Source organism: Miniopterus schreibersii (assembly GCF_964146895.1).
Source record: "Miniopterus schreibersii genome assembly, chromosome: 2".
In the NCBI taxonomy this organism is placed as follows: domain Eukaryota; kingdom Metazoa; phylum Chordata; class Mammalia; order Chiroptera; family Miniopteridae; genus Miniopterus; species Miniopterus schreibersii.
This window is the reverse complement of record NC_138102.1, coordinates 184,575,529-184,588,175: the sequence shown is the minus strand read 5'-3', so window position 1 is coordinate 184,588,175 and position 12,647 is coordinate 184,575,529. Positions and strand designations below refer to the sequence as shown.

Sequence of the window (12,647 nt, the reverse complement as noted above, 5' to 3'; positions counted from 1 at the left end):
TGCCCTGAGCTCAGTTCTGCGGCGGCCCTACAGACAGCAGGTGTCTGGTGTCTCCTCTCCGAGGGACCGCGCCCTTTGCAGGGCGCGCTAGGACTGCACCCACGTCTCGTCCTCCACCCTCCCCCCCCGGCCCAGTGGGAGATGTGTCGTCCCCACGCTCAGGCGAAGTGCCCAGGCCCCGCCCCCGGCCGCAGCGGTGGCCGGATTGTCGCCCTGAGCCCCTCCTGCTGGCCGCACTGGCCTTTCAAGTCGCTGAAACCCCCCAGGGCTCGGTCTTCTCATTGGCAAAATGAAGGTGATGGTCGTATCTACTTCACGGGGTGGGTTGCAGGGCCGATGCGTGAGAGATGGAGCGTAACCGCGCCGGGCCCTGTGCCGGGCGCTCCGCCAGCGGCGGACAAGCGACCGCCGTTCATTCGGCTGCAACCCGTAGATGTCAGAGGGTCATCCAGGCGGCCATTCACCTTGAAGAACGGGAGAGCCTTGCGGGTCCTAACAGTGGGCACCTCATCGGGTTGCTTTGAGGGTCCAACGAGTTAATAGCTGTGCCCAGCCCAGGGAGCGCCCCCACCGAGGACGGGCTGTCCCTGCGCTACCTGCGTGCCAGGCCTGGTGCTAAGTGCTTTTCATAAATGGCCTTCTTGAACCAGCCCAGTAAGGTGGGCTTGGACAGGAGATGAAACTGAGGCTCAGAGAGACGGACACCCCAAATCCAGGGGAGATCCAAGCACAGGAACACAAAGTCACAGCTTTATCCTCAAACACTGTCTCTGACAGTCACAGCAATCATTCATATTTTAAAGGCTCTGAGAAGTCCTGCAGTACACACACCTGTCTCACTTTCTTTAACCTAGTATTTCCTGAATATATTGGGCCACAGAGACCTTTTTGTTTTGGTTTTTTAAGGCTTTCTGTGGCATGTTCAGCAGCATTTCCAGTGCTCCTCTTTGGGGCAGAGGGCAGAATTGCATTTCTCCGCCCCCGTCCATATTGACTTGCTTTGGTCAACCAGTTATGAGCTGAAGGGACAGAGGTCACTTCTGGATGAAACCTTTAAGCACCAAATCTCTCCCCACCACCACCACAGCGATAAGTGACCCCCAGATGGTGGGGCAGCTTCAGGCTGGCTCATTAAGACTGACAGGCATGCAGTGTGAGAAATGACCCCTTTGGGGGCTTTTGTTAAATGCAGCATAGCCCAGCCTGTCCTAACTGATCAGATCACCAGTGACATCAGCCAGCATTTCAGAAAACTTTCTTTATGAAGTGCTGATCTGGGCCCATCAGTAGCAGAAATGACTACACTGGTTCCCGTAAGAAAATCAATGCCCAATCTCAGAGGCCAGGAGGGAGGCGGAGTTCCTGGCTCAGGTGACTTGGCAGTTGTTAGGGCGGCTGAGCTGGGAGCTGAGCTCTGCCCTGGTGGGGGTATGTTCTGCAGCCAAGAGATGGCCAGGTGGAGCTGCCCGGGGGTAGGTGGGCATGTGGGCCTGATCCACACCTGCACTAAGGACTTCGGGGGCCTCACTCACTCCAAGAACATCCCCTCCCAGGAACAGCTCTGTACTCCACAGAGCAGGCATGTCCGAGCTTTGGGGAAGAGCACCCAAGATGGAGAAAGAGCCCCTCAGAGTCCAGGGTCCCAGAGGAAGGAGGGGGATCCTAGGAGGGTCTGGTCCACAGGGTCCAGGAAGGAGCCCGTGGAGGCCACCTGGCCTGGCAGGGCCATCGGGAAGAGAAGTGGTGTTAAAGGAGCAATGCCGCCGCTCGTGGTAGAGAACTCAGAGTCAAGGGAAAGCATTCAGATACACATTTATTGTCAGTTCTTGGGCCCAACTGGACAGTCCCCAGGGGAGGCGCCTGGGACCACGGGGAGCAGGGAGGCCCGCATCATGCTCTGGTTAGTATAGGGATGTCTGCAGGCTGCTTGCCAGCATTTGGGATCTGAACCATAAATAATGCTAACTCGGCCTTCACCTTCAGTCTCAGCGAACAGGGACAGACACTGTCTGCCAACGCTGAGTGCTGTGCCACCCACACTCTGGGCCCCTCACTGCTGGGCTGATGTCACCAACCGAGCCTGCAAGCCTGTGGCCCTCCCTGCCACCTGGACACCTCCCACGGGACTACACAGGCCAGGGTGCCTCCCACAGCCCCCTCTCCCATCTCCTCCTGACTGGCTGCCCTACTCCCTCAGAATGCAGGCAGGCCCCAGGGCTTGCAACTGGCACCTCCTGTGGGCCCTGGAGCCTATGGACACCTCTCAGTCCTACAGGTTCTGTTGAGACCAGGCCTCCTGGTCCCTGCCTGGGCCAGTGCGGCTGCCCTGATGCTGGTGACACTGCTGCCACTCAGGCCCAAGATCCAGTCTCCTCCACAAGGCCACTGGGGTCCTTCCCAAGGCAAACTGGATCCTGCCACCCCCACTTTAAATCCTTCTCGTCTGCCAATAGCAGTAACAGCAGAGGCCCCGCCTCATGAATGCCCGCCATGTGTCCAGTGCTGTGCCTGGGAGTCCCCAAAGCCTCACAGAAACCTGAAGAGGAGGTGAAGGTCACCCCAGTTGAGCAGGTGAGAGACCCAAGGCCCATGATTCTCAGGATAAGATCCAACTCTCATAACCAGAACAAGGCCGTTCTTGCTACAAATCAGTGTGCAGAATTCGGAAAGCAGCCGCATCACCAGTCCCTGTTACGATGCAGACTTCGGGGGCCCACCACAAGTCTAGGATTTGGCAAGTCTGAGGTCATAAAAGAATCTGCGTTAACATGATGCCCAGCCAAGCCCCCAGAAGCCCTGCCTGGCACCCCAATCCATGCCCCACCCTCTCCCCATGCTGCAGGCACCCAGAGCTACTTCCTAGAGGAGAAGCAATTCTCTCTGACACTCCTGTCCTGGACGCATCCCCTCTGCCGCCCTCAGCTCCATTATAACTGGGATCAATTGGAGGCTTTCCCGCCGCCTCCCTGGGCTCTGCAGCCCCCTGCACAGGTAGGTCCCATTGGCTTTCAGCAGACGCACCCGGGCCTCACACAAGATAGGGCCCCTGCACTAAAGGACAAGCTCCTTGTCACCCATCGGGTGCTTGCCAACAGTTCTAGAATGCCACACAAGCCCTGATCAGATGAAAGCTACGCCTGTCTGACCCACACAAGTCATTTACCTGAACGTGGAGAACAGACGCGTCATCACTCGAGAGCAAACCTGGGAGGTTATCGAGTGCAGCCACTGGATGTCATCAGGAATGTCTGGGAGCCACAGCACCAGCCTGCAGGAATAAGAGGGGACACACACACACACACCCCACATCAGCAGGAAGATGAGCCGAAACGAAAGGAACTGAACAAAAGCTGGACACAGGCGGCCGGCTCACACCACCACCCCTCGTCCCGCTAAACTGCCCGGCTCACTTCTCATCCCGATCTGGTAAATTCCCAGGAGGTGGATTCAGGACAAGCTGACCTAAAAGCCCCAAAGTTAGGCCACTTTTGAGTCAGGGAAGCTCAAGGGATTTCCATGGGAATCAAAGGAAACGGCTGGTTTTCCAGGATCCCACTTGTCCCCAGCAAGATGCCTGCAGCTTGGCGCCGAGACACCACCCCCTGCCCCGGCCCCCGGTGCTTGGCCACGGGGGGCCCAGCAGAGGAAGCTGCCGAAGGGGCCTGGCCACTGCCCTCCGCAGGCTCCCAGCCCTGTGCCTGGCTGTGGCAAACGCCTGCCCCTCCGCCCAGCGAGGCGGCGTGGGCGCAGGAGGGGGTTCCGGAGGGCGGGAGGGACCTGGAAGGTCACCACGGGTGGGAAAGCGGAGCTGGGTTTCAGACAGTTGGGTTGGACTCTAAAAGATGGACTGAAGAACGCACTAGGTTAACTCACTGAAAAGCAAACACCCCAGTCAATGTGAAGAAAGCCGAGACAGATGCCCAGGGTTCCGGTGGAGACAAAGCCACCGAAGGCTCACCTCCGGGCCATGGCGAGCGCGGACTCCGCGGGCAGCGTGCAGGGGAGCATCACGTAGGACATGGCGCTGACCGGGAGGGACGTGCGGATCCTGCTCATGCAGCCCCCTCGGCTTTTGACCATCTCGTTCAGGACTGAAAGAGACAGTCGGGGGGCGTGTTTCCCGCCAGTGCAGAAACCAAACCTCCTCTCCTAGGTACTGCCTGGGATTTTGATAAGATACACAAGTCCTGGCAGCCGAAGAATCGGAAGCCGTCGCACATGCAGTCAGGCGGGGATGCGGCCGGAACGGCCCCGGGCAGGCTGCAGGCACCCCAGGGACAACTCTAGCTGGCAGCGCTTTCTGGGGGAGCACACTGAGCGCTCCAACACCCCGCCCTCCTTATGGGCTTGCCCTACGCCTTCCGCCTTCCGCTGGATTCCATCTCCTCCTGCCTGGAACCCCCTGGCCTCAGTCTCCCCTTCGTGATGACCTCAGGACGCCACCAATCACAGTGACCTGGGCAACAGCGTCTAGTTCATCTCTGAACGTCTGCAGGTGCCCAGCTGGAAGCTGGCCCGTGCACTGTGTCCGCCTGGTGTCCGACGACGTGATGAAATTCACTACCGCGGGTCAGTGAGAGGTTCAAAACCGGGGGCGGGGAGGGGGTCAGGAGGGGCTCCCTGAGAAAGAGGGCTTTGCGGCGGGTGCACAGGCAGAGAGCGGTGCTCTGAAAGAAGGGGCCTGCCCTCGGGGCCCCAAAGTCCAGTGTGCCTGGACTCCAGGAGCTGAGAGCATGCCCCGTTGGCTCAAAATGGGCTCAGTTGGAGTTTGTTTTTTTTCTGGCCATGTCCACATGGGAAGGGAGACTGAGCCAGGCACCAGATGGAGGAGGCTGTGCCAGGAGGTGGGGACCTCGCCTCCTCCCCCATGGCAGCATCACCTTTGTCCCTAACACAGGAAAGAAGACCTTTGAGTCTATCAGTGACAGAAAACAACATCCCTGCCCTCCTGCCCCAGGAGTCGTCACCTGCAAGGAACGTGGGTGACAGGGCCTCCAGGATGCTCTCATCCCAGGGCAGGAAGTTGAGGCGCAGGTGGTCCAGCAGCTCGTTTTCCTCAGGCCTCCTCTGCCAGGCAGCCACCCCTGGGGAAGCCTCCGGGCTCTTGTTTTCCCAGGAGAACGCGAAGAACTCCGGCTCCCCTGAGGACAGACTGAGGCCGGGATGGGGCCTGTCACAGATGCCTACAGAGGGCATGGAAGACAAACCACGAGGTGAATGTGGGCTGCAGGGTCAGTACTCACCCACCCAGGCAATGACAGGGGAGGCCAGCAGCCCCCAGACACTGCAGGCCCGGCACCAGCTCAGGAGCAGGTGGGGATGGACGGGGCAGGTGGCCGTAACGGAGAGGGAAGCCTCTGCGGCTCTGAAGCCACAGAGCTGTGAGTGGCACTGTGCAAGGAGAGAGCCCTGGAGCAGGGACCTCCCAGGTCCAGGGACTGCAGTGCGGGCCCTGGCTCACCTCTCCCAGCCTCCATTTCCCCACCTGTAAAATGGGAGGTTTCCTCTAGCAGGCTAATGAGAGGGCTGAGCAGAGCGGGCGGTGAAGGTGGGGAGCATAGAGTGACGTCACTCACAGAGCCTGGGGCTGCCCAAGGCTGCTGACCACCAGATGATGGGAGGATGCATCTGCCCCCAGCCCATACCTACCCTTTTCTTCCAAGAACCTGACGGCGTCTAAATACCCACGAAGGCATATCTCTCCAGCCACCTGTAAGCAAAGCAAGTAAGTGAACTCCAGGTGGTGTCACTGAGAGCCATTCATTTAAACTGAAGACTCCTGCAAACACTGAGCCCTTTCCCTGTGCCAGGCCTGGCTGGACAAGACACTGTACCCAGGAGACAGCAGGCCCCTTCCTGCAGGACTCAGCATGAGTGGCACCCCTCCATGGAGCCTTTGCTGGCACCCAGCATGACAGGGGCCTGGCCTAGTGGTCACTGGGGCAGAAACAGCTGCCACCTCTGCTGGCCCGAGCACACACACAGCCTTGCCTCCAAGGGTGGCGCAAGTGGCTGCTCACTGCCCTGCAGCCTCCTTGGTCCCTGAGCCCTGCTAAGTGGCCACAGTCCACCTTCTCCTTACTGTTGGGGTGTAAGGCACACTACAGCCACCACGGTGCAGTGTGGGTCATGACCATGGCCACAAGTAAGACCATCTGGGCGGCCCGGCCGCTGTGGCTCAGCGGCTGAGCGTCAAACCCATCAACCAGGAGGGCCCCAGTTCAATTCCCAATCAGGCACATGCCCAGGTTGCGGGCTCGATCCCCAGGAGGGGGCGTGCACGAGGCAGCCGATCGATGTCTCTAATCGATGTTTCTCTCTATCCCGCTCCCTTCCTCTCCGTCTGAAATCAAGAAAATATTTTAAAAATAAAAAAGATCATCTGGGCAAATCAAACACATCCTGCTGTCCAGGCCGCACCCAGACAGCAGTTGTGCCCCAGTACCTGTGGGGGACTGGTTCCAGGACCCCTCTCGGATGCTGACATTCATGGAGGCGCTAGTCCAGGGGTGGGGAACCTTTTTCCTGCCAAGGGCCATTTAGATACTTAAAACATCATTAGCGTGCCATACAAAATTATCAACTTAAAAACTAGCTATGAAAAAAGCTCCTAGGTCTACGTTGAATTTCGAGTCCCACCTGCGGTCGCCTTGGCAGGGCCAGACCCAACGATCTCTCGAGCCATATGTTCCCCGCAGGCCAGACGTTCCCCACCCCCGCTCTCGTCCCTCATGTAAAACGTGTAGGGTTTGCACACAGGCCACGGCAGGGCACACTACACACCATGTCATACATGTGGATTCAGCATGGGGCTCAGCAAGGGGCAAATTCAAGTTTAGTGTTTTGGGACTTTCTGGGATTTTTTATTTCATATATTTTTGTTTGTTTGTTAATCCCTGTCTGAGGATATTTTTTCCATTGATTTTCAGAGAGACTGGAAAGGAGGGAGGGAGGGAGGAGAGAGAAAGAGAGAAACATGGATGTGAGAGAAGCACATCGGTTGGTGGCCTCCTGCATACACCCCAACCGGGGCCAGGGGTCGAACCTGCACCCCAGGTACATGCCCTTGCCCGGGAATCGAACCCGGGACCAACCCTTCGGTGCGCAGGCCAACGCTCTGCACTGAGCCACACCGCCAGGGCTGTCTGTTTTTGACGCGTGGGTGCTCAAATGCGCAGGTGCGACCCCCGTGGCGTGGGAGGCCGCCGGCACTGAGCCCCCAGCACCCCGCAGTGGGACCCGAGACACGCTCGGCTAATCAATCAGAGTGGGCGGCGCCGCCTCCGCTTTGGTTTGTTCCCCAGGGAGCCCACTGGCGGGTCTCCAGCAAGCAGGAGGGAAGAGCTGAGCACCCCCCCCTCACCTTGACGTCCGGGGGGAACAGTACGTGGCTTATCAGGTAGACGTTCCCTAAGCAGAAGCGAAGATTGAGGTTGGTGAAGTCCAGGTGAAGGAAGTTCGTGGACTTGAGCTTAGGGCAGATGTCAAACTCCCCATAGAAGGGGGACACGGTGATGGTGGTTTTGCCGTCAAAGGAGGGCGAACTGTTAGAAAGGCTCCCGTCCACGTAGCGCTTTAAGGAGGAAAGAAGCACCTCCTGTCAGAAGCGCTCAGTTGGTGTTTTGCCGTTTTTCAGATTATGGGCAGAGGCTTCTCAGAGACCCAGGTGATCGGGGGAGGGCCGGGCTTGGGGATCCCTCTTTCAACCGCAGCCGAGCAGGCCCCGAGCCTGCAGCACACACCCCTCCGCTCTGTCCCCTGCCCGCGCGGGGCTCAGAATTGGCCAAATGTGTTTACATATTTGTTGAGTGGAACCGAACAGCAGCCCTGTGGGCAGCTCTGCCCCAAGCCACGTGCTAAAGGACAGTCAGCCCCAGAGGGGATTGCCACTCACGCCCCAGGAGCAGAGCTCTGCTTAGAGCGAGATGCCCCGTCTTCAGCGTCTCAGGCCTGAGCTAGGCCGCCGGGCACCTACCCTTGGTGCTCACAGGGAGACTGAGGGAACCGGCTTCCCTGAGAGGCAGCCAGAAAGCGGGCTCTGGGTGAAGCTGGTTCTGCTGGGGGGAGGGGGCAGCTGTGGAATCCCTGTCTGGAGGCTGAGAGGCACAGGCCCTGCTTTGGGGTCCTAGGGTGCTCGAGCCTAGTGCCCTGCAGGCAGGAGCTGTGCAAGCACCGCTTCCAGGCAGACTCACCACGCCTCTGAAGGAAGGAGGGGTCAAGCCCGAGAAATAGGGGATGAAGGAGGAGCACAGCAAGGCCTGTGGAGACAAAAGGGGGTGAGGCCACAGGCCCAGCAGCCTGCCCTTGAGCCCCCCGGGCCCCACAAGCCTTCTCTGTAAGTGAGAAGAGCAGCAGGTCTGGAGGTGCCCTTGGCACAGAGCGGGCCCTGTAATAAACGGGTCGAATGAACGATGAAGTGACCTACACAACTGTCCTTCAGCCCCAACGCTGCCTGTGGGCACCGCCTCCCGTCCCCGCTCCCCAAGGGTCACAGCGGGCCGTCGCAGACGGGACCTCGCGCTGCGGCCTGGATGACTGACTGGGGCGGACCAGATCGGACTAAGGCCTGTAGACCCACCGACTCCGGACCCCAGCCCAGGACTCTCTTGCAGCAGTTGGAGGTGGGGCCTCAGGGTGCAATTCTAAGGAGCTCCCGGGTGAGGCCGCACTGGCCCAGGGGCCACACTCGGAGCAGCACTGCGCTAGGGAGCATCGAGCAGGACACAGCACGACTCACAGAGAGAAGGGACCTGTGTGGGAACCGGCAGGCGCTGGCTGTCTAGAAAAACCCAGAAACAAGGTTCAAGGAAAGACGGTGCTGACTGCTGAGATGCTGCTGGCGCAGGAGCCAGGATGCTCTTATGCAGAAACACGCTAAGTGAAATGATGTCCATTGAACTCTCATAAAAGGCATCGGCCAAATTAAATGGTGTTTTGATGTTGTAAAGAACCTCCTCTGTGCTAGGCCCTGAGGACAGAGGCCAATAAGACCTGCTCCCGCCTCTTGCGGCTTCACGCAAGCTGTTCTCATTAAGGAACAGTCGTCATGTGCAGGAGGCACATCGTGGAGCAGGGTCCCCAGAGGAGGTGGACATGAGCCCAGCCAGGAAGGATGGGGAGGCATCATTTAAAACTGAAAGGGTCCTGGAACTCGCGGGGTTTCAGACGCTATGGCCCAGACCACTGGGGGCACAGAGTATGTCACAGAGGCGAGGGACGCCGAGCACATCACGGTCAGCCAGGTTCTTCTGCATCCTAAGAAATGGGGCAGGTGGCCTGCGCAGCCCTCCCTGTGTTACTCCCAAAATAAAACAGCCCTTCTTGTTGGACAACCCCCAGACAGGCCCGCTGCTTACGTCCACGACTTCGTCTTTGGACTTAAAATCGGACACCAGGACATTTTCAAGATCGGACACTCTGGTGAGCGAGATGCATAGTCTGCCGGAGATGAGCTCGTGGGCGTTGTCCGGGAGGTTTTTCTGGAGGAATTCTTGGAGGTACCTGAACAAGTTGAAGGACGGGTGGAAGACACCAATGTTCCGCCTTCGGGTGTACCTGACAAAGTCGGTGATGCTCTGCAAAATCTGGTCTGTAGGGGTGGGAGACAGGCACACAAAAGGATATGCCACCCTGGAGATGGACCGACCTGTGGCAAGACCAGAAGCCAGGCAGCAGAGGAGCTGTGTTGTCACCTCGCTACCGAGCCCTTAAAATGGGGTTGGTCCAAATTGAGAAGTGTTTACAGGATCTCAAAGCTCAGTACAAAAAAAAAGATGTAAAATACCTCAATACTCTTTTATATTGATTATATGGGTAAACGGCACTGTTTGGTTCTACTGGGATCAATAACATTATTTTCACTTGTGTCTTTTACCTTTTTACATCCTGCTACTAGGATACGTACAATGACATCCTCGGTGGTGCTGTATTCCTACTGCACAGCCCCCTCCAGGCCCTGGCCCCGGGAAGGAGCCCCCAGGGGCCCGGGAGAGCGCTCCTCACCCCCATTCCCCACAGAGCCAGAAGCGGGGGGGGGGGGGGGGGAGTATTTTAGCAGGAGGGCCTGAGGCTGAAGGGAACAGGGAACACTGCAGGGGACACCAGAGCCCAAAGCCTGCAGTCACCTCTTTCAGCTCAGGAACCTTGGTTACTCACTTCACCGCCTCTTGAAGTCTCAGACTGTGCATTTGGAATGTGGGACCGGGTTTCCCTGCCTTCTGGAGGCAGAGAATTAGATCCACTAATTCTGTAAGGTGCTCGACTCAGAGGAGGCAGTTGGTGGTGGGACTGTCGCCCCTGAGCTGCAGGGCACGGCCCCAGGACCCCTGTCCTCTGCCAAGCAGGAGCCCTACACTGGAGTCTGCACTTCATTCGGGTCCTGAGGTCACTGCATTTCCATCTGGCCCCAGTTAAACATTCAACCAGGCAGGTGTCCCCAGTTCACCTTGAGGTACAGGGCCGGCTTTTATCACCGCTATAGCCCAGGGTGGGCAGACTGACCTTGGAGCCAGTGGAATCCTCCCTGAGGTCACATTCCCGCCCTTTGCTCCCCTCCCCCTGCAAGGAGAAGGCGGTCGGTCAGCCCAGGGTCCGCTCCAATGGCCAGGCTGCGCCTACTGGCAGGAGGTTCCTGCTCACCAGGAGCAAAGTCACTCCCTGCTGGCCGTGTCCAACACAGCAGTCCCCGAGTACGGCACTGAGTAAGTCATCTAGGAATGGCAGAGGAACTAGGCTCATAAGGTGCATTATCTTTCTGTCTGGGGACCTATGGGTACCAACAGCTCCACACTACCACCAGCTCCGGGCTCTCCCCCCGCCTCGGACCCTCAGGCCAAGGATGCTGGACCCCAGTGGGCAGGCCGGCTGGGCACAAGCCCCACACCCCTCCCTCCCACTGGCTTCCACACACACAGATGTTAATCAGGACAGAACTCTAATGGATCTCGCTTCCAGAGGCACCGAGCGGGACGTGGGCAGGGGCGAGCATGGTAGGGGCATGTCCAGGGATCCACTCCAGCCTCTAGGGCGGGTCGGAAACTCTGGAAAAGGTGAGGAGATAACTTTCCAACCCCCTCACCCCCACCCGCACCCCCCTCAACTCCAAACCAGCAAGTCTGCCCAGGAGGCCTCCTAGCAGTTGCCCTCTGCCAGGAACGCACCCCAACCCACAGAGGGCTGGGCCGCACCAAAGGTGCCTGGAGGGGGGGAGAGAAGGTTGGTGGCGCCCTCTCCAGTCCCTTAAGTGCCCAAAAGGGAGGAAGGCGCCCACCCTGGGGTACAGGCCAAAGCCCCCATCTGGGTCGGTGGACCCAGGACAAACTGGCCCTTCCCAGGGGCAGCTCAGAGCCTCCCTAGAATATGGGGGGGGGGACCCGCAGGAACCAGCTCCACCCTCCGCCTCCTGGGTCGCGGTCCCTTCTCCCCATAATCCCTGGAAGACCCAGCTCGCAGTCCCAGGGAACTGGGGCTTCCTTCAAGCCCGGGAGCCAGAAGGCAGTTGGGGTGGGGAGGCGCTCGGGGTTCCCGCGCCCAGAGGAGCCGCCCCCGAGGCGCCCCCTCCCCAGGCTGGGCGAACGAGCCCACCCGCGCGAGGCCGGAGGACGCAGCGCGGGAGGCACCTGTCTCCGCAGGGCGCCCCCCCGAGATGTACCCGCAGTGACCCTGTCCAAACTCGGGCCCTCCGGACACCCCACAATCCTCAGGAGCCGCCCGCGCCCAGGCCCGGGGGCGCCCCTCCCGGCACGTACCGAGCGGGATCCCCGTTAGGAGCAAGGCGCAGTGCAGCGCCCCGCCCGAGGCCCCGAAGAAGGTGCGGGCGCCTCGGAGCAGGTGCGGGGCGCGCTCGCTCAGGCAGCGGGTGGCCCCCATGTGGTAGAAGCCCAGGAAGCCGCAGCCCGTGAAGCACAGGCTCCAGCCGCGCTCGGCGTCGAACATCGCGGGGGGCGGGGGGCGCGCGGGCGCGGGGCGCGGGTCCGGGCGCGGGCCCCGCAGCTCCACCCGGCGCGCCGCGCTCTCCGCCCGCCCCGCCGCCGCGGCCCAGGTAGTCCCCGCGTGACGTCAGCGCGGCCGCCCCTTCCCTCGGGCCGCCCGGGGGCGCACGGGGGCCAGATCTGGGGCTCGACGCGCTCCGCCCCGCTTTCCGCCCTCCGGGCCGCTAGGGCCCTGGGGCAGGGCGCAGGGGGCGGGCCTGTCGCCCAGGGGTGGGACAGTGCTCCCCAAGTCCCAGCCAAAGGCACGTCCAGGAAAGAGACAGCCCCGGGGTCCCTAAGTCTTCACCGCCCAGGTCAGGGAGACAGGAGTGAGGGGGGCGGTCCCCTGGGTCCTTATGTCCTTCAGACACGCGATCGGCTCCCTGTGTGCGCGCCCAAGCAGCACGGCGTCTGATGAAACGCGCGTGGGGAGCAGAGCTCCGTGTGACGCCTTCCACTCCCCGCGCGTGGCAGGGGCTGTTCTCAACGGATGACATGAAGTTTCCATTTCAAGGCTTCACTTCTAAGTGAGAGTTGTAGCAGGTGTGGGGAGTTGGGGGGGGGGCGGTGTAGAAACGTGGGCTTTGGGGAGACTCAGGCCTAGGTGATTCCTGCTGCCCCTAGGGAGTGGCGAAGCTGCCCCTGGGCCCCTGTGTCCCGAGCTGCACGGAGCATCCC

At 60.1% G+C, this 12,647-nt stretch overlaps 1 protein-coding gene across 1 annotated transcript; it reads right to left on the bottom strand.

Moving 5' to 3' along the window:
• Nucleotides 1-1,795: 1,795 nt before the first annotated feature.
• Nucleotides 1,796-12,010, bottom strand: PNPLA3 (patatin like domain 3, 1-acylglycerol-3-phosphate O-acyltransferase). The gene is made up of 9 exons (XM_081129277.1): nucleotides 11,748-12,010; nucleotides 9,357-9,589; nucleotides 8,193-8,258; nucleotides 7,364-7,573; nucleotides 5,650-5,710; nucleotides 4,968-5,183; nucleotides 3,959-4,091; nucleotides 3,164-3,268; nucleotides 1,796-2,740 (listed from the first exon to the last, which is right to left on the bottom strand). Exons 1-9 carry the CDS (start codon nucleotides 11,932-11,934, stop codon nucleotides 2,725-2,727), a joined length of 1,227 nt encoding a protein of 408 aa, XP_080985403.1. The 5' UTR covers nucleotides 11,935-12,010; the 3' UTR covers nucleotides 1,796-2,724.
• Nucleotides 12,011-12,647: the final 637 nt, after the last annotated feature.